The sequence below is a fragment of the Ailuropoda melanoleuca genome, chromosome 2 (assembly GCF_002007445.2).
Source record: "Ailuropoda melanoleuca isolate Jingjing chromosome 2, ASM200744v2, whole genome shotgun sequence".
Lineage (NCBI taxonomy): Eukaryota > Metazoa > Chordata > Mammalia > Carnivora > Ursidae > Ailuropoda > Ailuropoda melanoleuca.
The window spans coordinates 137,256,900-137,284,896 of record NC_048219.1 but is presented as its reverse complement, the minus strand read 5'-3'; the positions used below and the strand labels follow the sequence as shown (position 1 = coordinate 137,284,896).

Sequence of the window (27,997 nt, the reverse complement as noted above, 5' to 3'; positions counted from 1 at the left end):
TAATATTCCGCTGTAGATATGTTCCACATCTTCTTTATCCATTCATCTATCAGTGGACACTTGAGTTGCGTCCGTATCTCGGCTATTGTAACTAACGCTGCAGTAAACATAGGGGTGCATCTATCTTTTTGGATTAGTGTTTTCTTTGGTTTTCTTTAGGTAAATACCCAGTAGTGGAATTACTGGATCATATGGTAATTCTATTTTTAATTTTTTGAGGACCTTCCATACTGTTTTCCACTGTGGCTGCATCAATTTGCATCCCCACTAACAGTGCATGAGGGCACCTTTTCTCCACATCCTCGCCAACATTTGTTTCTTATCTTTTTGACTAGCCATTCTGACAGGTGTAAGGTGATACATCTTTGTGCTTTTTTAAAAATTAAATTAAATTTTTTAAGTGAACTGTCCCCCAGTGTGGGGCTCAAACTCACGATTCCGAGATCAAGAGTCGCATGTTCTACCGACTGAGCCAGCCCGGTGTCCCTTTCGTTGTGGTTTTGATTTGTGTTTCCCTGATGATGAGTGATGTTGAGCATCTTTTCATGTGTCCGTTGGCCACTTGTATGTCTTCTTTTGAGGAAAAAAAATTCATGAAATATGAGAATGGGAAAAAAAGTAATATTGAATTTATTATATAGGATGCACTTTTAAAATATGTATTCATTATTAAATAAGTAAACATTTAATTGCTACACAAATCTGAAAGAAACCATGAATATTTCCTGTCTTCTCTGTCTTTGCTTATGTTGTCCAAAAGGTTCTTCCTCTGGCCCTTTCCACCCTCTTTTAACACTTACTTGAAAGGCCCCATCTTCTTAGGGTTAGGTAAATCTGGATGGGATTCCAAGCTCTGCTTTATCATCATCTACATGACTTAGTCTCCTTGTCTGTAAAATGGGCCTAATAACACCTACTTCATAGGATTGTCCTGAGGATGCAATACAATCACTCACTTAAAGGGGATAGCACAGGGGTACCTGGGTGGCTCAGTCAGTTGAGCGTCTGGCTCTTGGTTTTGGCTTAGGTCATGATCTCAGGGTGGTGGGATCAAGGCCCTTGTAGGGCTCCGTACTCAGCGGGAAGTCTGCTTGAAATTCTCTTTCTCCCTCTCCTTCTGCCCCTCCCCCTGCTTGCATTGCCCGCTCTCTCTCTCTCAAAATAAATAAATAAATCTTAAAAAAAAAGAGGATAGCACAGTGCCTAGGGGTTCCTAAGTATTCAGGAAATTGGGATTGCCATTCACTATTTGCCTTTTTCTTCTTGACTGCGTGGAATTATTACAACCCTTCGTTTTCCTACAGTATATTGAGGATATGTCTCTTATAGCACTTATCACACTATGTGCGTTTATTGACTTACACATCCAATTTCCTCATAAATTTGTAAGTTTTTTGGAAGGAGAACCTGTGTCATTCATCTTTATGTCTTTCCATCCACAGCGTTGGGTCTGTATTACATATTTGATATTTCTTGAGCAACTGGAGACAGTTGGGAGCTTGCAATTTGGGGATGATTTGGACTCATTGAAGAGTGTGTCAGAAACAAGCCAGATGCAAGCGGGTTGAGGAGTAAATGCAGATTTTTGATAATTTTTTTATTTTGCATGTTGATCATCTACTTGTAATCTGAAAGCAGTGACAGGTACCAAAACCCTGGTCTAGCCGAGTACCTTTTTAGCAATGAATAGAAACATCACAGGTGAACAGTGACCAGGAGAGATTCAGTCCTGTGCTGGAGCCCTCAGGCTAGCTGAGAAGGAGCTGTGTTTTCTATCAACCTGAGAGCTCATGGAACTTTCCTAATAAAAGAGAGCGGTTATTGGAGCTGTTTGCCTCATCCAAGTCTGTGCTCTGCATTGGCATAGACTGAGAGGTGCTTATATTCTTTTATTTGCATAGCAGAACATTTTGCTGTTTCTTAAAAAATGAGCCTTAATCCTGTAGATTATGTACTTCATATGGCTGGCAACTATAAAAGGAACCAGCATTTTCTTCGAGCAACAAGAGGGTGCATATCACATAAATAAATTCATTAGAAGTGAATAAAACTTGAATATTTCTTTTGAGGGGAGGGTAGGCTGAGAGTTGCAGCTCTGCCTGAGGTCAGTGAGATTTTAGAAATTATAATGCATATTGTTAGAACTACTTAAACTGTATCATGTTCATCCTGAATCCTTTAAAAATTATTTTTAAGTCTCAGTGGACTTTGGTTCATCCATATGTATTAACTGAATCCTTTAAGACATTTTCTTCTGAGAATGTTGGTACTTACAGACTACTGCATTGTTTTTAAGGATTTAAAATGGAATCGTCATTCATAGCCTGTACCGTTATTTGGGTTGCTGGTGTAGAGCATTTTAGCTTTTCTTGTACAACAGTGTCTGTATTTATGTTATGTTGCATTATTTGAAAATTGTTAGCAGCCATGTAAGACATAACTGTGCTTGCAGAATTCTTTCTCTTAGGTGGTACTCAGCTAAGGGGCCGGCAGTTTTGATGGTTCCATATTAACCCTGTACTGAGAGTTGCTATAGCATAAAACTAAAACAAACAGGCAAGCGAATGAAATACAAAAACCCTAAAGTCAGTTGGGCAGCATTGCACCTCACCTTCTCTCATGCCTTCTGTCACTTTCTTCCTCCCTCATTTTCCTCATTCCTTCCAGTTCCACTTTTCCATACTTTCTTATGGAGATCACTTGGCACTTGTATGATTCTGCCTCCAAAGCTATAGACACTTGAGGTCATTTGAGCACACAGACGATCTGCTGTTTAGTTCTTCTCTGTATAGAGTAGACCTATTATTTTATATGGCCTATTAACATAAATGTTGAGCCTATACAAGAAGGAATGTGGCTCGTTTAAACCATTTCTCATTTCTTATGTGATTGATGAAGGCTAAGAATGGAGAGTGCTGAGAAAGGGGTTTTCTCTGCAGCATGCTTTTCCCCTTTACAGTTTTGGTCACCATAGAAATGACCTTACTGGGGAAGGGAAGGTATTTTCCCAGCCCTGTATCTTGAGGTATGTCTGGCATTTCCCAGCCTCCTCTGTGTTGGTCCTACACCTGACCCTTAGTGTGTGGAAGGAGGAGGCAGGGTGCAGAGGAGTGAGGGAAGCATGGGGCTCTCCACTTCAGGACCTCTACTGTGCACAACTTACCCCCCCTTTTTTTTGTTAGCATGAGTCTTATTTTCATTACCACGTTCTCCTGTTCCCTACTACCTTGAACAGATGCTTAGAATTTGGTGTTGACTAGATTTGGCTCTAGGAGTTGTGGTTCTGTGTCTGAGTGTCTGGTAGCATCTCTTCTACCCCATGTTTGATTATGGTTTGGAAATTGAGCTATAACGGTTTTCTGGTCTGTGTTGGGCATTGGCGACATAAAAAATGAATCCTGTGTGTCCCTGTCTTGAAAGGGCTTATAATTTAGTGGGGTCGAGGCAGAAAACATAGGAACAAATAATTACAGAGTAGGAGTATGGGTAGAATGGTACGTGAGCGCCGAGTAGGGAACAATGAATTCTACTTGTAGGAGCTGACCAAGTATCTCTGAAGACGATGACATTTAGATTGGTTCTTGACTGATGAGCAAGGCTGTGCCAGTCGGTTACAAAAATTTTTGAAGAAAAACAGTGTGTGCCTTGTGATGAAAGAGCACGAGAAGGATGAGTTTACCAGCATAGCCCGAGGCCAGCGGTCATGAAGGGCATGATGGGAAATGCGGGTGGGGGAGCCAGCATCTGTCCGCCTCCTGAAATCTGTGAGGATGGCTGGGAATCGGGTTTTTATAGAAGCCAGCTCTGGAGCAAGGTGGCTGGTGGGTTAGAATGAAGAAGAGACGTAGCAGAGAGCCTGGCTGGCGGGGGGGTGCTGTTGTAACCGTATTGACCAAAGGCCATGAAGGTTCCGACTGAATCTGTGGCCTTGATTGAGTCCCTTAATCATCTTGATTTTCTTAGGTTCCTTTTCACTTAAAAAAGTTAAATCTAAGTTATTTTAAAAATTTTGTTTCATGTTAATGAGGTGCCAAACACGACACCAAGTCTCGCTCAGTACAGCGTGTAATGGTTGTATGTTTTCTCTGTGTCCCTCCCCTGCCCCTGGAGCTCCATTCCAGTGTTTGAATGTTCTGATGCGCCTCTTACCGCCTAACCGCACACGCTAACTTGTATCTGCTAGATTCCAAGCTGCTGGAGGTGGTGTTAGCGTCTGTCGTATTCACTGCGGTATGCCCAGCACCTAGCATAATGCCTGACAAACAGTAGATGCTTGCTAAATATTTACCGAGGGAATGAAGGATGAATCTGGCGTAGCTGGAGGCCAGAAACATTGCCTACGATCAGTACGAGTGTACATTAAAATAACAACTGAAGTTAAATCATGTGAAATAGCCCCATTTTTAGTTCTAGTGTGCCTGTTTAACGAGGTACGAATTCATGAGTTTGAACAAGCTTGCTGAGGGGATACGGCACACAAAATCTAACTCGGGGCCCACCTGTTGTTTAGACCTTTATTTACTCAAAGCAATTAGCGATTAACAGCTGTTTGTTGCAGTGAATATGGTGATTCTGGGTTTTTGTCAGGTGCCTCTAACCAGCATTCCACTTGAAGCTGAGGAAAAGAGCAATAACAATTTAAGTAGGAAACTTCTTTGCACAGAAATACAGTTTATGGCCCCTGTAGACTTACACGGTTTCGACAGCGATGGTCTTAAAGACGTTTCCTAATTCTTCCGTGTGCCTGGGTTCAGTCCCTGGGCCTGTTTTAACAGAGCTTCCTGGTCCCCAAGCAGTGGTTTCCAGTCTTTTCAAGTCTGAGGACTCCTTGAAACTTGCCCCCCTCTTGACATAATACTGTTTGTGCCTCTGGTAATCATCCCCCCGAGAGAATACCTCCCGATATTCAGTAATGCTTCCCCTTCACCTCCCCAATTTTTTTATTATGAAAAATTTTAAATGCACGGGAAGGGTGAAAAAATTGTACAGCGTGTACTTCTATAGCACCACCTAGAAGCAGCAATTACGAACATTTTCCATATCTGCTGTCTCTCTTCATCTACATTTTGTTTGCTGAACAGTTTGCAAGTGAGTAACAGACTTAATATTTCAGCTTGCATTCCCTACAGATAAAAACATGGTGCTATATAACCACGATACTTTTCCACACCTAAGAAAGTAAACAGTAATTCCCTAAAATTGCCTTAATACCTGGCATATTCATATATGTCTAATTATTTCCAAATGTCTTTTGTAACTTCTCCCCCTTCCCCTTCAAATGCAGGGTTAGGCAAGAGTCACTCGTGGCATTTGTTTTTTTGTTTTTTTTTTTTCTTTAAGTCTGTTTTAACCTGGAAAACTTTTCTTACTTCTCTCCTTTTCCTCCATGACACTGACTTTTTGAAGAGTTCAGGACGTTGTCTTGCTGATTATCTCCTACTCTAGATGTAATCTGGTTCTGTCTGCTTGGCTGCCTGTTTTAGAGGGAACTATTGAGGAAGGAAGCTATTCTTTACGGAAGAATTCTAGGTAATAACCATAGAGGGAACGATAGAAGTAGAAAATCAGCATTCTGCCACCTGCTATGAAATAATTATTTAAGACAAAGATGTGAAAACTGTTAAGGAATAGAACACTCAGCCAATGACAAAGTGTTGCCCAACAGAATACCTGCCAAGCGCACTGGGGGAAAACATACCTTTCCAGTGGCGAGGTCTCAGGCCTAGGCATCGTTGGTTCAACTAGGCATCGCTCCCAGTGGGAGAGCCTACCATCCTGTGCCCTGATGGATGTACCGCGCGGAGAAGTGCACGTCTGTGGAGCAGTCTTCCTTCCACATGCTTCACGCAACCTTGTCAGGCTTTTAGACCTACCTCTCAGTTTATAGGAAGGGCAGCATGGAGAAACGAAGTAAATGACGCCATGAGGAGATCCACAGACCATTCCAGTAATGCTTTTAAGTGACTTTGTATTTTACTAATCACCACTGCGTTTCCCTTCCCCTGACGAGTGGGAGACAGGGTCCCTCAGTGGGCAGACAGAGCTGGTCCACAGGATGTGGCCCCTTGCAGTAACTACTGCTTTTGGGGACTCCCAGAACACTGTAGACTATAATTTCTTTGACAGGGCCATATTGCAGCTTGCACGGCTTCTTAATAAATAACAGGGATTTAGCTCACAGTCTGCCACCTTTCAGAAAGACTGAATTCACTTAGTGAGGTGTAAGGATGAAGGGCGGAAAATTGATCGTGCCCCAAATATTTAACTTATAGGAGTTTATGTGTTTTGCAGCAGGGGTATTTGGAAAGAACTGGAAAACCTTCCCTGTTTTATTTGGTGCCCGCTTATGATTAATTTAGTTTCTGGTTTTGCTATTCCTGAAACTGGTTTTCCAGAAATACTCTGGGACTTGGTTGTTTCGTCAAGGCAGGGTATTTATTGAGTGGTCATTGTTTCAACTCTAATTTATTATTGATCTTACAGGCCCACAGCCGCAGAACTTTTAAAATGCAAATTCTTCCAGAAAGCCAAGGTAACATGCTTAAAAACCCACGTAAATCTGCTATTTTGAAATCACTGTGAATTTCTGCGTATGATATTTGGTGTTAAACTGTTGGGAACATTTGTTTTGCAGAACAGAGAGTACCTGATTGAGAAGCTGCTTACAAGAACCCCAGACATAGCCCAAAGAGCCAAAAAGGTAAGAGCCACAAGCCTTTGTGATCCAGCAAGAGCTGCCCCCCCCCCGCGCCCCGGGAAATGAGACCCACAGAAACACAGGACAAAGATGGCCCACACTCAGGATGCGTTGTTTAGAGGTTATCTGATTAGCTTTTCCTCAGATGGCTGCATTTTGCCTTTTGGATATCTCCGTCTGGCTGTTATGTGGTTGTGGAAACAGTGTGAACTTGAATGATTTTCTTTTATCAGTCTTGCTTAAAGAAGGTCAGAGTGGGGAAGGGATCGCGATGGGGCTTGAACCTCGGAGAGGTGAATAGCCTTGAGTATCTTTTCTTTGGAAATTTCACAGAAGAGGAGCAGTCATTTTTAAGCAGTTTGAAATGACAAAAGAAAAACCGAAATTTGTTTATAATGGTCATCTTTTAAAATCTGATTTTATTTACAAATTTAATGGTTATCTTGAGTATCTGTGGGATGTTGGTCTTTTCCTTATAAAAAGACCCTGGCCCCTCCTGTAATTTACCTTATATTAACTAAATTATATTAATGATAACCTGGAAAACTTTCCATTCTTGGTTTTAGATTTTTTAAATGGTGTGTATATGTGAGTGTATTTGTTTATGTATTTATCAGAGTTTTATTTATTTGTAAATACTGATTTCATTATGGCGTGAAACCTAGTGAAATTTAACCTCTGGTTTGGTTTAGTTTGGTTTTGAAATTATATTCAATATTTATAATGAAAAATATTTATGTAGTCACAGATTTAGAAAGGAAGTTTCTCTCTCCCCCACCCCCCTTTTATGGTTAATAGTTACAGGGAAAGCTGATTTGACTCAGGTCTTACTCTCTGAAGTACAGCTGGCCGAGAGAGAGTCGTCAGAGATAACATTTCATCGTGCCCGGGTCGAGTAGCTCTGAAAGTTACCTTCCAGTCATGGCCTTTTCTGAAACCTTGTGTATGAAGCACATTTCGCCAATGTCTTAAAATTGTTTTAAGCAGATTTAAGAGTGGATTTTAAGACGCCACCCGCTGTGTCCAGGCGTGTGAGTGCTCCCTGGGCCCAGCAGAGTTCTTGGGGTGGTGGGCCTGGGCGGGGGGGCCGGGGGATTCCGCCGTTGGCTACGCAGACCGGAGCCCAAGCTGGTCTGAGGGATGTCTCTGAGGGGAAAGGGAATGTTTGGCAGATGGCCCATCAAGAGTGGCGCATTTCAAGGGCGACACAGGAACACTAAAGCTTCAGTTTGAGGCAACAGAAAGTGCAAGGGTCCAGCCACCGTCCAAGGGCTCCGGACAGGAGGACCCAGGAGAGACTCCCTGGGGTGTGCGAGCCTCATGTGGGGCTTTGGTCAGGCATCTAAAGTGTTCTCCAGAGTTGGAAAACGCTGTTAGGGAGCCATTGGCTTGGTTCAGTTTGTGTCATCGCCAAAGAACATTTTTGTTGGTCCCGACTTGTTTTGCTAGTTTTGTCTGGCCTCGTCCTGTAGCTGTCCCCCCTGGAGGGGGTTTGCCAGGCCTGGGTTCTCTCCAGAGCTTTAGCTTCGCACCCCAGCTCCTGTCAGGTGGCCTGGAGGCCTCAGAGGTGCAGTTTCCGAGCGGCTTCCCTCTCTTCCCAAACCGAATCTTCCTGGGTTCTGTGTTTCCGTCTGAGTCACCTGACCTCAGAACACTGGGATTGTGTTTGCGTTTGAGGCCTCCACTCCCCCCCCGCCCACCCCGTCCTCCCGGTCCAGCACCTCTCCGGCTCTCAGCCACAGTGCTCCGAACGCGCTCCTCCTGGTTTTGACTGGCCAGCGGCAGTCCCTCCCTTCTGCTCCCTTCTGTTCCTCCTTTCTGTCCTCCCTTAGTCACTGCCGCGAGATTAGCTTCTGGATCACATTGCTTAATGGCTTCAAAGTGGTTCCCCAAATTAAACAAAAACAACCCCAAGAGCCCATAAATGAAAAAATAAACGTCCTTTCAAAGAAAGGCCAACCTCCTTCGCCCTGAATTCATGGCACCATGTCAGCTTCCAGCCTTATATCATGAACGCAGCCCCCGTGAACCGCCTACGGTAGCTCTCACTGCATGTACTTTCCTCGCTAACCTGTACTTTCCTTTGAAACTCTCTCATTTTGAGAAAATGAAGAAGCTCTTCAGGTTCCAGCTTCATTTTCTTTCCTTTAAAACATTTTAAAATTATTTATTACGTATGAATGTGCTGTGCATTCCAAACCCCGTTTGGCATGTCTCTTAAACCATGAGCAGCTAGAGTTTTGGGAGATGTGATTTTTCGAGGCTGTCTTTTTCCATGTACTTGCTCCTGGACTTTAGACTTAAACCTCAGGGCTTGTTTCGCCATCCTTCCCTTCAAATGGAGAATGGCTGCACATGTCAGAGTCACCGAGAAGAAGAATAAACAGAGAATATAAATTCATTCTTTAAGCATCTTACAGGAACGCGAGTAGCCCATAATAACGTGGTTTTTGCTCAGCTCTGGCTTCATCGAGTCTGCTGTTTCCCTGTTAGAATTTTGTTTTCAAGTGCATGTGGGTTATGAGCTACGCCCACTCCTTGCCTGTAGGCTCCACGGCAGGTGTGCTGACCAGCACATTGATCGCAGTGCGTGTCTCGCTCATATCAAGTGCCCACAGATGTTTGCTAACTCCGTGAACACATATGCTCGCGTGTACCATGGAAAGGCCTTTCAAAGCTCTGTCTTTTATGCACCCAAAATGCTCGGCATACACTCAATTCTGGGCTTCCTGTTAATGGCAGACATCCCACCTTCTGTCCGTGGGGTGCGTGATGGTGGGGAGCTGTTCCTTGCTGGAAGCTTCTCCTGTGGGCTTGGCCCCATGGAAGTAGATGTTATCATAATCACCATGAGCGTTGAAAGCCTTTGTTGTAGGATGTCCTTGCTTGTCTTAGGTTCTCAATGTTGAAGTAAATTCCGTTTGAAAGTTTGTACAGGGGAATCTTTGGTGTTCCTGGCTTCCTTGGCTTTTGGACTTCCGCTTACTCTCCCGGCTCCACAGTGCCTCCTGGGTAATCATGCTCTGGTTTCCTGGTGTAGGTTTGTTCTTCAGATGCTGCTTATTGCTGCTGATCCTTTGATTTTCATCTCCTCGGTTTGTTGTTTTAAAAATAGAAACAGACAGTCCATTGATAGACCAGTGTTTAGAGGACACCTGGGCCTGTTGACCAAGCTCTGCACATTTAGAAATCTGTGTGGATTTGAAATTTGTTGTCAGAAACAACAGTTTTCTGCTTCTCCTCCCTGGTGGTAACAAAAATTAAGAGTTATTTTTCAATGTTTTGTTTTGTTTTTTTTTTTTAACATGAATAGTTCTCATATTTGAAAGAGAGAGGGGCCCATTGTAGCTGTTCTCAAGAAGTCCCGTGAGCCCACCAGTGCTGTCCTTTGGCACAAGAGAGGTAGAGACCTGTCATATTCATGTTTGGCCAGAACGTGAAGCGTTAGTTGGGGGCCATGGAATTCCATGTGGGCGGGTGACCTTGTCTTCATCCAGATTGATTCCTCTAAATCAGGAGAGAAAAAAAAGAAATAGACCAGTGTGGCTTTCTTGGTAATTTAGTGACCTAAAATGATTATATATGTGTCTGTGTGTCTGTGTGGTCATTGCAGAAATTAGGGATATTTGTTTTCTTCCTGGAGGCGTTTGGGTTGATTTTGTTTTTGTTTTGTTTTTTTTTTCCCTGACAGGCAGTGTTGCTTGGGGATTGTCTTGATTTTCTTTTGCCCTATTTTTCTGTCTGTGAAATGGAAATTCTCTCTGACCTCAGGCATGTGGTGAAAGGTAATGAGAGATTTGATGTTCCTGGACCACAAGACATTCTGTGAATTCTAAATGAGAACATGCTAATAATGACCCATGAGAAAGAACGAGGTTAAGTACAGCTATAATTTCTTTTCAGCTTTTCACTTATCCTTGTGCCTGAGAAGGAAAGGCTTCAGAGCCATTACTCCTTCTCATGTGACTTTTTAGGGGCCTGCCTCCACTCGTCTTTAGGGGTTTGAAAGCTTGAGCATGTCGTGCGCCACTATTTATCCTGCTAGAGTCACTGGGTGGGGAAGAGTGTAAGTCATTCTGCCAAAATTGAGCGCAGATGCTTAGGGCTCTGTGCGTTTGCTGTAGGAACATCTAAGTGTCGGAGTTGGCTGGTGTCTCCGCTTTCTGTTGGCAGTGCGAACCTTGGGCCACCGCACTCACGCTCCTGTTTATACACCTCCTGGAGCTAAAACCCGCTAATGGCAGGAGAGGGGCAAAGGGTTGGTTGCTGTACAGATATCTCAATACTAACTGCTTAACCAAAATGCATATTGGCCAGAGAAGTGTTGAAGTGGGGGAAATGCGATCCACAGTATTGAGGTTGCCTGTGTTTTTATGGGAAGAGGAATTACTGGAGGATTTTTGTTTGAATTTTCTTAATTTTGAAATTGAGAAGTTAGAAATGATTAGTCACTAACAGAAAGAAAAAGATGGGCGCCTGGGTGACTCAGTGGGTTAAGCGTACGACTCTTGATCTTGGCTTGGGTCTTGATTTCTGGGTCTTGAGTTCAAACCTCACGTTGGGCTCCACACTGGATGGGGAGCCTACTTAGAAAGAAGAAAAGAAGGAAAGAAGCAAAGAGATATTGTATCACTGCTGCATTTGGATGGAACCACTGTGAATTGGAAAAAGTAGGGTGGTATTTGTGGGCCCCAGAATTTCTTGTATCAGGCTTGTAAGATTGACTTCATATTAAGGGCCCAGGGAATTGGCTTCATTTGATCCCCCTATGTGCTTAGGAATAAATGGGTCGGGATATAGGGATATTACAGTTCATATTTATTTAATACTTAATATGCGTTCATAATCTGTCCATTCCGTTTTTACTTTTCATTTTGAAATAATTTCAGGCTTACAAAAGTTTGCAAAAATAAACACAAAAAATTCTGCACATATTTTCTCTCTCACTCTCTTTGGAAACATTTCAAAGTTATAGACATGATGTCCTTTATCTTTAAATATACTTCAGTGTATATTTCTTAAAAACAAGGGCATTCTTTTACCTAACAGTTTAATTATCCAAATCAGGACGTTAACATTGACACAATACTATTATTTAATTTTCAGATCTTCCACAAGTTTTGCCAGTTTTGATAGTGGTCGTCTGTGTGGTGCAGGATCCAATCCCCAATCGTCTAGCTGTTGTCTCCGTTGGTCTCCTTCAATCTGGAATAGTTTTTGGTGTTCTTTTATAGACAGCCACACTTCTGAAGACTCTAAGGCCACTTACTTTGTCAAATGGTGCTCAGTTTGGGTTTGTCTGATATTTCCCTGTGATTAGATTTAGTGTATGCATTTTTCAACAGGAATACCTCAGAAGGGTGCCGTGTTCTTCTCCGCGATCACGTTGAGAAGCGCGTGATGTTGATTCATTCCTTTGCTGGTGATGTTAACTTTGATCACACGCTTATGGTGGCGCCTGCCAGCTTTTTCACTGTAATAAACACAGTTACTTCCTAATAGGAGGAATTCATTAATATTACATTCTTTCATTATATTAAACATTAAAAGGTAAAGTGAATGTACTTACTGTACAGGGTCATTAGTCTTTTTTCAAGGAAACATTTACGCTTTTGTCATTGTAGTTATACATTCATAGGGTATTAATGATAGGATTCCCTATGGTTTCTAAGCGATCTTACTGACAAGGAACCCTTGGCTCGTATGTAATGTTTAGATGGAGGTCGGAAGGAGGAGTGGTAGTGCTCCAGCCTCCGTGTCTCGTCTGGAAGCAGCAGCAGCTGGATCTTTGTCCTTCGTTGGGTGAGCTGGCTGATCTCTCTGAGTCCAGTCTTGTCAAATGAAGCCAAGGACACTGACTGTCACCGTGATGATGAGAGATGATCCTGGCAGGATGTCTCGCTCTGTGTCTGACACATTGCAAGTGCTCAGTCCAGGCTGCCACGACTATCGTGTAAATAAGGGAATGACTATTGTGGCTCTAGAGGTGGACATTTTAGAAGTACCCAGTGAGATAGGGAGTGAGGAAAGGGTCCCGGTAGTGGGACAGGTGGGGTGGGTGAGGAAGGTTGTTTCTCTCTCTCTTTTTTTTTTAAGATTTTATTTATTGGACAGAGATAGAGACAGCCAGCGAGAGAGGGAACACAAGCAGGGGGAGTGGGAGAGGAAGAAGCAGGCTCATAGCGGAGGAGCCTGATGTGGGGCTCAATCCCACAATGCCGGGATCACGCCCTGAGCCGAAGGCAGACGCTTAACCGCTGTGCCACCCAGGCGCCCCGGTTGTTTCTCTTTTGCTGTTGCTTTGAACGAGAGGGAGAAGAAGCCCGTGGAAGCCTACAGAAAGAGAGAGAAGGATGACCACCATTATTTCATTGTTGTTGCCAATTCACATGTCTTTGTGTTTTCTTTCCTGCCTCATCACGCTGCTGGCAGTGGGCACGAGCCAGCACACGTCCTGCAGCCAGTCCTCTCTCCCGTGAGAAAGCAGCACAGTGTGTGTGTTTGCGAAGACCAGAAAATAGTAAGAATCAAATGCACACACAGCTGATATGCATTTATGGCTGTTAGCTCACTTTCACATACGCTTCCTTATTCATTCTAAACAGCTGTACTTGAAGACAGGTCAGGCGGGTATTATCATTACACTTGACAGATGAAGGTGGGAGAGGTGAACTGACTTGTCTGAAGTCACATGGCTAACTAAAGGCCGTTCTTATTTCTGGTTCTGTGCTCTTTCCACCAAATCATACCTCAGAAGGAAGAAGAAGAGAAGGGAGAAGATAGGAAGGAAATCTAGATGGTGAGGCTTGACGGTGTGACATGGTCTCAGTAGGAGAAGGGCGGGTGTGTTTGTCATTCTCAGTGGGTAGTCTGTCCCCTACCACATGCCACTCGGAGACGCTGTGAACATCATTGTAGCCCTGGAGGTTTGCCAGGATTCTAGCAGGTGTCAGGGGGGAGTAAGGCGATAAGGGCTTTGGAGACTCTTTTTTTTTTTTTTTAAAGATTTTATTTATTTATTTGTCAGAGAGGTACAGAGAAACAGCCAGCGAAAGAGGGAACACAGCAGGGGGAGTGGGAGAGGAAGAAGCAGGCTCCCAGCAGAGGAGCCTGTTGCAGGGCTCAATCCCAGAACACTGGGATCACACCCTGAGCCAAAGGCAGGTGCTTAACGACTGAGCCACCCACGCGCCCCAGGGCTTTGGAGATTCTGAAGGGAAGAGAGATGGCTGGTGGGAGTTGGATAGCATCAACAGTTGTTGAAACCTGCCAGAAGCCCAGCTTCTCATTTGCGAAATGGGGAAAGTAATTACGATACCTGCCTGTGTTTTTTAGGACTGAATTGGGTAAAGCAGAGGAAGTGTATAACCCAGTGGTTGGTTGGCACAAAATAATACATGGCACTAGTTATTATAATCCTGGAGGGTTTTATTATTATAATCACATATATTGCTTTATTATTACAGTTTTATTATTATAATGTCATTATCGTTTTTGTAGCGTTTTTTCATTGCTGGGCTGCGGGCACCCCTGCTGCTGTTCCCGCTTCTGCGGCTGCTGTAACGGCTGCCACCATTACAGCCACAGCTCCCACGAATGGGCGCTGTAGATAGAGGACACGGACCAGGCAGTGAGACTCCCCTTTCCAGTGGGGAACACAGCACAAGCAGCACAAGACATACTCAAAGAGTAGCAGAGATTAAGTGCCTCAGGATGTGGGCGCGGAATATGTACCACAGAAGGGGAAGGTCATGGAGCTGGTAGATGGGGGGACACGGGCAGAGGAGAGGGAAGAATTCATACTTCTTCTGTACCTCCATGCACCATGCTAGACACTTGGTTTACATTCTTGTCCGCTAACTGTAGCCTCATGATAAGCACTGAAGTCCTGAGTAACGGGACAGATGGATTATCAAGACAGGTTTAAAAAAAAGTTTGTTTTGAAGTATGTATTTACTGTTTTGAAGTATGAGTGGAAAGTATTTACTGTTTTGAAGTATGAGTGGAAAAGAGTATAAATGTCTCCTGGTTTGTGATCCTTCAGTTTGCAGACCCAGGTTGGGCCTTGACCACGTCGTCGTACAGTGGCCGTGTGAAGCCAGCTCACTTCCCAGTTTGCTGCCATTTAGACTCCTCTTTTTGTCAATAAAGAGGGAAAATGACCTTGTGTTTCTACACAATTGCTTTTTCTCCCCCTCCTGGAATCTTATAATTAATTTATGAGATATTGAAGATTATATATTATCAAGAAACCAGAGAATAAATAAGGTGATTTCAAACACTGGAAGGATGGATTTTAATTTTGTTCCAAATATGTCCAGTAGAGGGCAGTGAAGGGCTTTATTTCTGAGAGGCTGTGGCCTGCAAACTGAGCAAAAGTTTTTGGCTTTGTTGAAGGTCTCAGACGTGGAGAAGAAGAATCAAAGGATGTTAGGTGCCTACTGAGCCATGAGTACCAGGCGCCGAGTGTTTTTTTTTACTGGGCAGGGGGTTGAAGGGCAAAGGTGTAAGTACCTCTCATTATTACCATTTTCATTTCAAATCGCATTTTCTGTTAATCAAAGTAATCTAACATTTATGTTTTCCAGAATTCATGTCAAAACCAAAAACTTCGATTTTGAAAACGGGATTAAAGATTTTCTGGTATTTTGCAGCTTAAATTAGTACAGTTCTGGGTGGTTGCAGGCTATTTCTAGAAAGTTCCTTTGTTCCTGCAGTTCTCCTTAAAGCCAGGTAAACAGGAAAGACGGAGTCAAAGCATACGCAATGAAGGAGAAGTGAACAGACCTCTATATTTTGGATTTAACGTAAGATACTCCTCGTGATTCAGGTAGACGTGAGGGTGCATATTCTCTTATTACTTTGTGTCTCTTTTCCCTTCCTCTTATTTGAAAACAACCACAGGTATTGGTAATCGATTTTACTGGGGAGCTCACACGCTCAAAGGGAGGGCTTTGGTGGTTGAGGGTGTTGTTTTTCCCATGTTAATGGTGAGAAGAGTTGTCCAGAGAGGTTAAAATTATTGTCTTAACTGGGACAGATGTTCCCAGAGGGTAAACTCATTAATGTTTGCATTGTTTTTACATTTTAAATGCTTTGCTTTTAGGCAGTTGAGAATGTAGAGTTCATTTATTCAGAAAAGTGCTTTTGGTCACTAGGGGGTGCTATCAGAATAGTTCATGTAGGAACCTGGGCCCAGGAATTGAATTGCTCACTAGTCTATAGAAACCACTGCAGTCACAAATTTCTTTTTTTTTTTGCATTGTGCCTGCAATAGGAAGCTTGACTTGTGTTTGTGCTGGGGGTGAATTAGGCAGAGGTGAGGGTAGAGGAAAGAACAAGGGAAAAAGCATCATAATTTACTTTCAATTCAGTTGGTGAATTGGGTTAAACACTGTTTAACTCAGTTAAACAGTTTTGGGGCACCTGGGTGGCTCAGTCTGTTAAGCTCAGTTGTCCTGGGATTGAGCCCTGCCTCAGGCTCCAAGCTCAGCACGGAGTCTGCTTCTTGCTCTCCCTCTGCTCCTTTTGCACATTCTCTCTCTTATATAAATAAATAAAATCTTAAAAAAAAAAACTGTATATATTTTAGGTAAGTGGCCTTTTTCTGGTGACATTGACTTAGAGCAGAAAGGATCCATGGTGGAAACTGTGATTTGCTAATCCTGACAGCCCCATCTACGAGGAAACGTCTGTATTTTGAGATTGAGGTGTCTTTTAAAGATACCAATTGCTTAAGAGAGTTTAAAACTTTTACAAATCTTGGAGACCCAGTTTAGGAAATTTAAAAATAATGGCATACATTCTGAAAATATTGTGAAAGATAGTATTTGCACAACTTCAGTGTGTAGAGAATTGATTGTTTCCTTTTGCTGGAAATGAATAGGGAGAATCAGTGGCCTTATTTCACATCCAGTTAGATTTCTGAGATCTGCGTGTTCAAATGCATTTTGTGCTTCATTTTTACCTTTGGGGAATTTGCTAACTTTTTCCAAAGCTTGCGTGCATCAGGCAACTTTGACACTTAATTGGCACATGTGTGCTGAGGGAAGTCCCTGACTGCCTGCTCATCTAGGGCTTACTGAGCGTCACTGATAATGTACCAGGTACTGACTCCCTTTAAGGCAGTTTGCCTTTACTCACCTTTATAGCACCCTCTAGCATACCATTGCTTTTAAAAGTAGATAAACCACAAAGAATGGAAAGGAGTTTGAAATTTGTCTATGGTTGCAGTAATACTAGCATAAAAAGTGAGCTGATGCTTTTTTGATCTTGTCAAAACTCTGATGTGATTGGCTGCACCTTCTTTCTGGTTTAAAACCATTCAGTGGCTTCTTGTCAATTACAGGGAAGTTCCAAGTTCCTGCCACTGATAGGATGAGGTCCACGTCACTTGTAAGATGAGGACCAGGCAAGGCTCCTGTGCTCTGCATTTGGGCCAGCTCTCCAGCCTTTGCTTCGGCCACTCACCACCTCACCCTTGCCACACCCGTACAGAGTTACTGGTTTTTCTCTTCTGCCAGTGCGCTCCTGAAATCTCACCTGTGTTTTCCGTGGAGGTGCATGTACTGCTCCCTCTATTTACAAAGCTTCTCCCTGAACTTGTATATTTCCAAGTCTGGTACCTCCTTTCTGGAGCTTTCTCCTCCCATCCCCCCTGTATCCAGCTGGTTCCTCAGTCTTCCATCTGTACCTCTTCTGTACCTGGGGCATCGGTCCCTTGTTGCACTTACTTTCATTTGCAGTTACTTTCCCCACACTTTTGCTTTCTGGACCAGACTAAGCTCCCTCGGTGCAGGAATAGTGTCGTATTATTCCCGTGTCCCCAGTACCCAGGACAGTATCTTGGTCCATCTGGAATTGAAGTTCAGGAAATGAGATTGCAAAGGCATGAAGATGGCTTTTAAGGGAGTTGATGTGAAAGCATGAGGGGAGGCGAAGTGAATTTTGTAGTGTGAAAGGGGAATAGTTGAGAAGTTTTTCAGTTGGTGCTGTCTTCTTGTATTTCAGGTCTGGGACTCAGAGGTTATCTGCTTTTAGTTTAACATCCCTTGTCATCTCTCACTTGCTGAGAGTCTGAGATGAGCCAATCAGCTTGACCCACCTTTGCCACCTCGTCACACAGTGGAGTGGTTAGATTTTCTTACCGAGCACTGACACACTCTGCATTTGGATTATCTGACAGCAGAAGTTTAGTCCCTGGCACCCAGAATATTCTGTGCTGTCATTTTCTTTTCCCAGACAGGATGTGCATAAGTTTTCCTATCACTGGAAGCCACATCTAATTAGGAAGATATTTTGAAACTAGATTTAAATTAGTTTTCACTACTCTCTAATTTTGGATTGCCTGTTATATATCCCCTCACTTAATGGAAACAGTTTAAGCTCAACTCTTAGATCATGATCCTGTAAATCTTGAGAGTGAGTATGACATTTTGGAGAAAGGGAGGTAACGGAGATAGACAGTAATGGAACTTGTGTGTTCCAGTAATGGAACAATTGGGAAAGCAAAAAGTCCACGCCAGTGGAAAGGATCCAGACGTTTTACTCTTCTTCCTCCCTGCTCATTCCGGAAGTGTGGTGAGGCCAGCAGAGGGCATGATACGCGTGTTTAAAAAATCAAGTGTGGCAATGGGGGGCTCTGCCGCTCCTGTGTTAATCAAATTTGATTGATAGAATGATACCTTGTTTTATTGTGCTTTTTAAAGAAAAGGCCAGAATATGTATTTTATAATTTCTTTTTACTTTGAAATTAAGTAGTTTTAAAACATTAAAATTCAAGAGGCACCATTAAAGTTGTACTTTGATACAGGCTTTTCTAGGTTTCCCATTAAATTACTTCTCACAAATTCAAATACTCATTTAGAAGAGCATATAATAACTTTAATTTTTTCCCCTCACATACAGAAAGGAAAGGAGTCCTTGTACAACTTACAAAGCAGTAACGGAGCTAAGAAATTCAAATAAGAGCCTTCAATCCAAAATTAAAAGGCCATTTGAAATTGTTTCGGCTGTTTTGCAACTACTTTGTGGGTTGATAGAATTTGGTTGGGGAGGAACTGGGAAGGTCCTGTCTCATCAAGGCTGGAAGGGCTCCCTTAGACGATAAGGACAGAGCATTAAGAGGTGGGCTTTCTCTGTGACTTTGTGGAAAGTAGTAGGAAGTAGGAAAAAGAAAGTGAGAAACGGAGCCTAGAAAGAGGTGGAAAAGACCCCAGAAGAGGAGCTCTAGGTCAGGAAGCTGGGACCCATAAAGGTCCGTGCTAGAAGGTAAGGCCAAGCTTGGACACTTGTAGGCAGGCCCCAGCCAGGCCCTGGCTCTGCCACTTGCTTATGGGATAACCCTGAGCATCAGCTCACTGCCCCCACCCTGCCCTCCCTCCTCTGTGAAGTGCAGACGGTTCAGTGGCTTCTCTGTGATCCTCAAGGGGGAAAAGCGAACCCTGAATTGGGCCTCTCGTGCTTGCCATGGTCTAGTCCCTTCCGCATCCTTAAGACTTCTGTCTGTGTTCTCCACCCCCTCATTCTCCAAGGGTCCATTTGCCCGAGGCCCCTGCACAGGCTGCCCTCCCCTCTGCAGAGAAGTGTCAGCCTGCTCCTTCATCAGCAGACCCCGCTTTCAGGTCCAGGAGGCCCTTCTCCAGAAAGCAAAATTGGAACTGTGCTGTATTCATTGTTCTGTGATCACCTGCATTTTCATTGAAGGTACCTGTGGACATCTCTTTGTGCCAAGAAACCAAAACTTACTAAGTCCTGTTTAATGGCTGTGTAATGTTCTACTACCAGAGTGACTATAGTTGATCATCAGGTCTTTCTTGATGGAATTTAGATTGTCTCCATTTTTTTACTCTTAGACATACTGGGGTGAATGTCACATGCCTGCACTGTTGCATATGATGTTGCTGATTTTGTTAGGATATGTTCCTAGGAATGGAATTGCTTGCTGGAAGAATATATATGCCTTGTAATTATTGATGTATACTGGCTTACTGATGTTTAAAATGGGAGGCATTGTATTTGAAATCGCGACCTGAGTCTCAGTTCTTTCATCTGTACAGTAATACATTACTCACATATACACACACACACACTCACTCACACATACATATTCTTAGCTCAGTGCCTAGCATACAGTATTTAATATTAGGATTTATTCTTGACATTGAAATGTTATCCATGTACATTTATTTCATTTCACTTTTTCCTGGCTCTTCAGTTTACTCTTTTGCAGAGAACATCCCAGGTCTTCTGGTAGTTTTGCAACCTTGAGACTTGCAGGAACTTTAGGAGAGATGAGAATGACCATGCACTAAAAGCTGATCGATAGAAAGCCTATTATGGAGGTCCCAGCTTGGGGTCCTAACTTGGAGGGCCATTAAATGTCGTTAGGAGAGTGCCACTGGCGGTGAAGAGTGTGGGGAGCCCTCCCGTTCTGAAGCCGGTTCTTAGATAAGAAATTCTTTTCAGTGTGAGGACTGGGTTAAGTGTGCAGCCCAGCTAGGTACTTTTGCCTGTTATTCTGTCACTGCAGTCTCTGTGTCCAGGACAAACAAATGATAAACCAGCTGCCAGCCTGAGAAATGGTCCAGCCCTTTTCGTCACCCCTTGGTTTGTGGAGGTGTGGGGTCAGTCATCTGTGCTGTGGTAGGTGTTGGTCACGCCCGGCAGCCACAGTCAAAGACAGCACCGACATTCTGGATGCGGAGCTTTTCCTTTCCATTCTCCCTTTTATTTTTATTTATTTTATTTTTAAATTTTTATATTTTATTCCTCCTTATTTTATGTTGTTATATACTAGTATCCTGGTTCAGATCCTTTATGATCTTAACCAGTGACAGCTTTTAGAGTTTGAAACTCCATTTTTCTTTTTTCCCTGAATCATTGCATGGGATGTTTTTAACAAGTGTAACCTTGAGATTAATCTTCACTGCCCCTTGGCTGCCTTTGAACCTTGGGGGAGTCACCCACCTTCTCTGAGACTTTGATTTCCTCACTTCCCAGCTGCCGAGGGTTTTGGTGACGTTTAAACGTGACTGCTGATGTGAAATGCTAGGCAGTGTCTGTAATATCACAGGGCTTGCGTTAATGCCTTCGCCTTTTCCTTTCCCTCATTGTGCATCAGGAAAGGTTTGATAAGGAAGGAATTGTGTGTTCTACAAGTGAGCATAAGGAAGTATTTAAATGTCATGTGAGGATTGTCTTTTATTTTCTTAAGGAAATTAACGTCTAAGGTTAGTGATTTTCACCTTGTGCTTTGCTTCTTTCTTCCTGGCTCCTCAGAGCCCCAGAAGCTAACCCTTGTTCTTCACATAAAACTGTTTGTTCTTACTCTCCTGCCAGCACACACAGACTTGCTAGTTTCCTTAAGGACTTCAAGTTACTGAAGTTTATTTAGAACTGGGTTATTCACTTCTATTTTAATTGTAAGATTTCTGACTTCTTCATTTATTTATGGATTTTAAAGTTATAATTAAGAGAGGTTCCCCATTTAATGTATTTTTAAACAGATATCATTAATTTATCTGTTAGAACTGTTAGAAAACAAAATTCAGCCGAGGACATTTGAAGACCTAATTGGCTTTATTAAGCAATTTGTGAGTTGGGCAGCTTCCCAGCTAGCAAGTACAGAGATGCTCAGGGGGTGTGCAAAATGGAAGATTTTTGTGGGAAGGAGGGTGGGGCAAATAGTTACTCTCAAAAGAAAAGAAAGGATTGTTCCAGGCAAGGTCACCTTCTCTTAGGGGGAAGAGGAGGGGGTCTCATGAGGTGGATTATCTCATCTCCATTTGGGAGATGGAGAGGACCCATGTGACAGATTACCTCATTGGTGCTGATGAGAAAATTCCTGACCGGCTGGAACTGCAGTTAGGTTAGGCAGTAAGCCCTGGTTGGGTGACTTGGCCGGAGTGACTCCATTTTGGGCCTGTGGGTTTCTTTTTAACAGAACAAAGTAAAAGTTTTCAGAAATAAATGACCTCTAAATCTGCTCCTCCCCTACTGACATGTTCTGTAATATGATGTTATTTCCGTGGGATCCCTTCTGCTTTTCTCTTATTTGCCACCTTGAGAGATAGTCTCCTGTCCCCTTTCCGTATAGAAGCTTAACGCCTGGCAGTTCTGACACTTACTGTGCAGATCCCCAGGCGCCTTAAGCAGACATCCGTATTCAGTAGATCTGGGGCCATGACCCAGGACTCCACATTTACTATGAGCCGGTTAGTTGGTAAGTGGTATAGTGGTGAGACAGACCTGGCTGGGCTCCAGGTTTGGAAGGAAACCATATTGCTAAGCTCACGTGACAAAAATTATATAATGGTCCTGCTTTCTGATTACATAGACACAATGAAAATGCTTATATTTCATCTCCTGCTTTTCTCTTTTTTTCTCCATGGACCTTTGGGCAGTGCTGTTCCCACCTCTCTGCCATTTACACTCTGACCTCCACTGACGCAATGCCCCCCTCCGGGTTGTTGCGTGTGGGGTCAGTCTTACCTGTGTTACGCTGCTTGCATATTCAGGTGGGTATATCTGTCTTCAGAGTGCTCTGACTTTACTAGCATTATTAATATAGGCACTCATTTTTACCATCCTCATAATGCTAGTGTTAAAAAACAAAATTCAATTGAGTAAACTTAAAAATCCAGTTGGCTTTATTCAGTGATTCATGAGTCAGGCAATATCCCATCCACTGAGTCGGAAGGAGCTCAGAGGAATTATACGAAATGGAAGGATTTTGTTGGCAGGAGAACAGGACAAGGTGGTTAAGCTAAATTAACAGCACAAGAAGCAATAGGTGCTGGTGAGGATGTGGAGAAAGGGGAACTTTCTTGCACTGTTGGTGGGAATACAAACTGCTGCAGCTTCTCTGGAAAACAGTATGGAGGTTCCTCAAAAAGTTGAAAATAGAACTGCCCTACCATCCAGCAATTGCACTACTAGGTATTTACCCAAAGAATACAAAAATACAGATTTGAAGGTGTAGACACACCCTGATGTGTATAGCTGCATTATCAACAATAGCCACACTATGGACAGAGCCCAAATGTCTCTTGATTGATGGATGGATAAAGAGGATGTGCTGTGTGTGTGTGTACACACATATAGATATAAAATGGAATATTACTCAGCCATCAAAAGAATGAAATCTTACCATTTGCAATGATGTGGATGGAGCTAGAATGTATTATGCTAAGTGAAGTAAATCAGTCAGAGAAAGATGAAAAGCATATGATTTCACTTATATGTGGAATTTAAGAAACAAAACAGAAGAACATAGGGGAGGGGGAAAAAAAGAGAGGGAAACAAACCATAAGAGACTTTTAACAATAGAGAACAAACTGAGGGTTGGTGGAGGGAGGTGGGTGGGGGATGAGCTAGGTGGGTGATGGGGTATTAGGGAGGGCACTTGTTGGAATGAGTACTGGGTGTTGTGTGTTAGGTGATGAACTACTGAATTCTACTGAAACCAAGATGACACTATATGTTGACTAACTAGAATGTAGTGAAGATCACTATATTCTACTCTAACCGCTGGAAGAATGATGCAGAAGGAAGTGGGAAGCACCCCCATCTTGGAATGCAATCAGCCTTGGCACATGTACCGGTTTCCTAATGACTGAGCTGTATGATATAGTCAGGTATCTGGAATTAATTATTTTCTACTAATATAAATTATAGAAATTCAAGTTTCTAATAGCCAGCAATATTTGGAAAAGTTAGATGGATTTTTCAATATTATCAGTAACTTTGCTATGATAAAGATATGGCTAAATTAAAAAAAAAAAAGGAGATTATTTCACCTTCTCGTAGGGAAAGGCAGGGGATCTTGTCCTGCAGATAACTTCACTGGTGCTGATCAGCAAGTTCTAGACTGATTGGTTTAAAATTAGCTGAAACTGCAGTTAGTTTAAGTATTAAGTCTTGGTGGGGTTTAGCAGATGTGACTTCATTTTGGGCCTACTATTTCTTTTTAACATTACTTTCTTTGATGCATGATATAGGAAGGTGTATGGCAGACTAACATTCGAGGGAGGCAAGCTAGATGAATGAGCCTTTTTCATATCCTAGTGCAGAGTGAGAGAGGTAAGGTGATGTGCAGGGTTTATATTTGGACGGTGAGGAAGGAGAGTTTCTAATAATGGAAACTATCCAAAGATTAAATAGACTGGAATTAAAATCACAAAGGACCTAAAGGACTGGAAGAGACCCTAGCTGTCACCTCAACCAGAGCTTCCCAACCAGTGGCCAGAGCACACGGGTAAAAAGTGGGTGGGATACAGGTGAGCCACAGTATTGATCTCATTCCTCAGGGCAGTTGAGCAGGGCTTGAGATGGCTGGCGTTCTGGGGCCGGTTTCTATGAATCACATTAGTAGCTTATCCCAGTATGCTGTATAATTATTATCATTTTCTATATGTGTCATGAGGTATACAAGCTTATGAAATTAATCATGCAAACCCCCTGGTATTAAAATTCTGCAAACCATAAAAGACATCTCACCTGGAAGTCCCAAAATTTGGATACAGGAGATTTTGAGAAAGCTTAGGAGTTCAAAGAATTCAGTTTGAAGACTACTGGTCCGAACATTTCCTCCTGGTATAGAGAGCAGAAACTAAGTTCTGTGGAGACTGAATGGATTTTTAATCAGTGACCGAGACCTGGATGACTGCTTTTGGCTCTTGCTTCAGTACTAATTTTTTATGTTGCTTAAGCTGAAGATAGGTGACAAAAAGAAGAATTAATAGATTGTGCATTCATTGAAGAGCAGGGACCGTCCTACGTGGTTAATTTCAGTGCTTACTACGTTCTGTGACAAGATAGGTGCCCAGTAGGTGTTGGCCAAATGAATGAATATGATGTTTATTTTTGTCTCTACTGAGAAGTTGGGTCAGATGTCTTTGCACCCTTCTCCAATAAAGAGTCAATGAGGTTCTTATCTCTTGTCACTGTTTACAGGGAAGGAGGACAAGAATTTTTCTGTTGGAATTGAGGATAGTGAAAGCTTTTACATTCCATGTCATATTTAAACTTCCAAGAGCCTTAGAAGAATTTGAAAGCAGAATTCAAGCAGATATTAAAAACTTGCCTTTGAATTATTAAGGAGAAAATAGCTCATTTTGGGGAATGAATTTCGTTTAGTTTAGGGTATGTTTTTCCCCCTCACTGTGTACATGTGATAAATAAGTTGAGTTTCCCAATAACCAGATCCTGCCTTAAACATAGAGCATATTGCATTGCTGGGTTCACAGAAAGCAGAGACAATATGTAAGGATATAAAGTAAAAGAAAAAAGAAGCTAGAGGCTGAAATAAGATTGGTGAGTTAAATGTGAAGGTAAACATGCAGATCAGCTCTGCAGCAGCAGAGGGAAGAGAGTTGGGCCTAATCTGTTGTTTAACCCATGTATTCATATTTTACTTATTCATTTTTACATTTGACAATTGAAAGTTGAGTCTGAGATTCTTGAATTAAGCTGATAATTTTGAGAATTGAAAGATGGCTGAAATGTCCCCAAGAGGATTGTGTGTCTTGGTTTCTGGAAGAAAGAAACACAAAAATTCTTTGAAGGAATTCTTTCTTTCAAAGATAAATAAAACATTAGAAATACATAACTAAATTTAGGCGTTCTCTCAAGAAATTTGGATATTGGAATTATCTGTATTAGGCATTTTATATCATCATATGTGAAATGTGTAAAGAAATAATGGACAGAATGATAGAAATGCATAAACAACAAAATATCAAAAACAACCAGGCAGATTTGAAAAAGAAACAGCTTAGGAATGAATCTTACAACTGTTAAAATAATAAGGGTTATGACAAATAAACAAAACCCTTCCTGAAAGGACTTAGACAGATGAAAAAATATTTGGTGGTTCGACAGGTTAGATACAGAAGAAATGAGAGTTGGCCAACTGAAGAAATTACTAAGGTTGCAGCATAGAGAGATAGGAGGATGAAAATTATGAGAGAGAGGTTAATAGATGTAGAGGACAGAGTGAGAAATTGTGACACAAATCTAATCATAGTCCTGGAGAACATAGTAGAGAAAATGCAGAAGAGGTAATATATGAATAATTTTCCAGAATTTATTTATGTTTCACAGGAACATACTCGGAACAGCAATAATAGGAAAAATATTCTTTTTTTAAAAGATTTTATTTATTCATTTGACAGAGAGAGAGACAGCTGGTGAGAGAGGGAACACAAGCAGGGGGAGTGGGAGAGGAAGAAGCAGGTTCCCAGCGGAGGAGCCTGATGTGGGGCTCGATCCCAGAATGCCAGGATCACGCCCTGAGCCGAAGGCAGATGCTTAACGACTGAGCCACCCAGGCGCCCCAGGAAAAATATTCTGAACAAGCAAGATAAATAAAAAGAAATCTGCACTTTGGTATTTTGAAGTAAAATTGCAGAACCCCAAAGATAATAGGAAGATCTTCAAATCCACCTGAGAAGTAGAATAGATCACCTGTAAGGAGATAATAAGCAGGCTGACAGCAGACATCTTTTTGCAACAGTCACAGTCTGAAGATGAGAATAACTTAATATCTTCAAAATATTGAGAGAAAATTAAGAATTTCAAGAGAAGGATGAAATAAAGACATTTTAAGATTAATAAAAACTGAGGAAATTTATAATGTAATGTACCTACATTAAAGAAACCTTCAGAGGGTGCCTGAGTGGCTCAGCCAGTTGGGCATCTGACTGTTGGTTTCGACTTGGGTCATGATCTTGGGGTTGTGGGATCGAGCCCCACATTGGGCTTGGCGTTCAGCAGGGAATGTGCTTGAGATTCTTGCCCTCTTTCACTGCCTGTCCCCTGCTCACTCTCTCTTTCTCTTCCTCTCTGTCTGGGTAAATAGATTGTAAAAAAAAAAAAAAAAAAAAAAAGGAACCTTTAGGAAGAAGGAAAGTGAAAATTAACAACCTTGGCATCTAACTTGAATTAGAAAAAGGACAATATTAATCTGAAGAAAATGGAAGGAAGGAGTTGATAAAGATATGAGCAAAAATTAATGAAATTTAGAACAACAAAAATATCACAAATAATTAAACTACAACCTCAGCAGAGTTTAAAAAGTAACTGCAATAGTGCAGTGAATTCCTGTATGCCATATATCTAGAGGAGATGGATAAATTCTGAGAAAAATAGGGGCGCCTGGGTGGCGCAGTCGTTAAATGTCTGCCTTCGGCTCAGGGCGTGATCCCGGCGTTCTGGGATCAAGCCCCACATCAGGCTCCTCCACTAGGAGCCTGCTTCTTCCTCTCCCACTCCCCCTGACTGACTCTCACTGACTGTCTCTCTGTCAAATAAATAAATAAAATCTTTAAAAAAAAATTCTGAGAAAAATATAACTTACCAAAACTGAGTCAAGAAAAAGACTGAATAGTCCTATAGGTTAACAGGCAAAACAAGATATTATTTATTATTTCTGGTACCTTATTAAATAAATCTAGCAAAATGTATAAGAATTTTAGGTGGAAAAAGTATAAAACTTTTTGGAAAACATTGAAGAAGACATAATAGATAACAATATACACGTTCATCAATAAGATTCAGTATAACACAGAAGTCAGTTATCTTCAGATTGGTGGATAGAGTCCATATTGTTCCAAATCAGACTTCCTACAAAAATTTTTGAGAAACTTGACAAGTTAATTGCAAAATTTATTTGAAGAGCAAAAGCGTAAGAATATACAGTGTAGCTCAAGACATTGTGATATTGGGGATAGACAAATGATCAGTGGTATAAAATAAAGAACCCTCAAACATACCCTTGGTATATGACACATGTATTGCAGGTCTGGGTAGAAAGAGGGACTGTTGTATTAAGTAAATAGTTCTGGGATGAGAAACACATCCATATGGAAAAAAATTCTTATTCTATACCTACAAATAACTTTGTTCCTGACTAATTAAAACATGTAATGTAAAGGCAAAACTAAAACTTTCAGGGAAAAAGAACAACACATTACTTTGAAGCAGAGAAGGCTTTCTTAAGATCCAAGAAGTCTATCCCTAAAAGGAAAGACTATTAAAGTCACCTGCATTAAAGTTAAGGACAGCTGTCTGTTATTAATGTAACAGAAAGATGAACCTCAAACTGGGAAAAGATGTTTTTAAGACATACAACAGACAAGTGATCGGTGTCTAAAATATGCAAAGAACTTCAGATCATTAGAAAAATGAACATAAATACACAAACGGGCATCTCCCAGATGAGGAACTACGAATGGCCTAGAGACATTCCAAAAGTCGCTCTACATCATTAGCGAAACACCTGCACCTCTTACAAAAAGC

At 42.0% G+C, this 27,997-nt stretch overlaps 1 protein-coding gene across 1 annotated transcript in view; it reads left to right on the top strand.

Moving 5' to 3' along the window:
* STK39 (serine/threonine kinase 39) overlaps positions 1-27,997 on the top strand; it is a 228,834-nt gene that overhangs the window by 47,850 nt on the left and 152,987 nt on the right. Inside the window, exons 9-10 of the mRNA XM_034642208.1 lie at positions 6,484-6,532; positions 6,635-6,700. Coding sequence (XP_034498099.1) covers positions 6,484-6,532; positions 6,635-6,700 — 115 coding nt within the window. The remainder of the gene's footprint in view (positions 1-6,483; positions 6,533-6,634; positions 6,701-27,997) is intronic.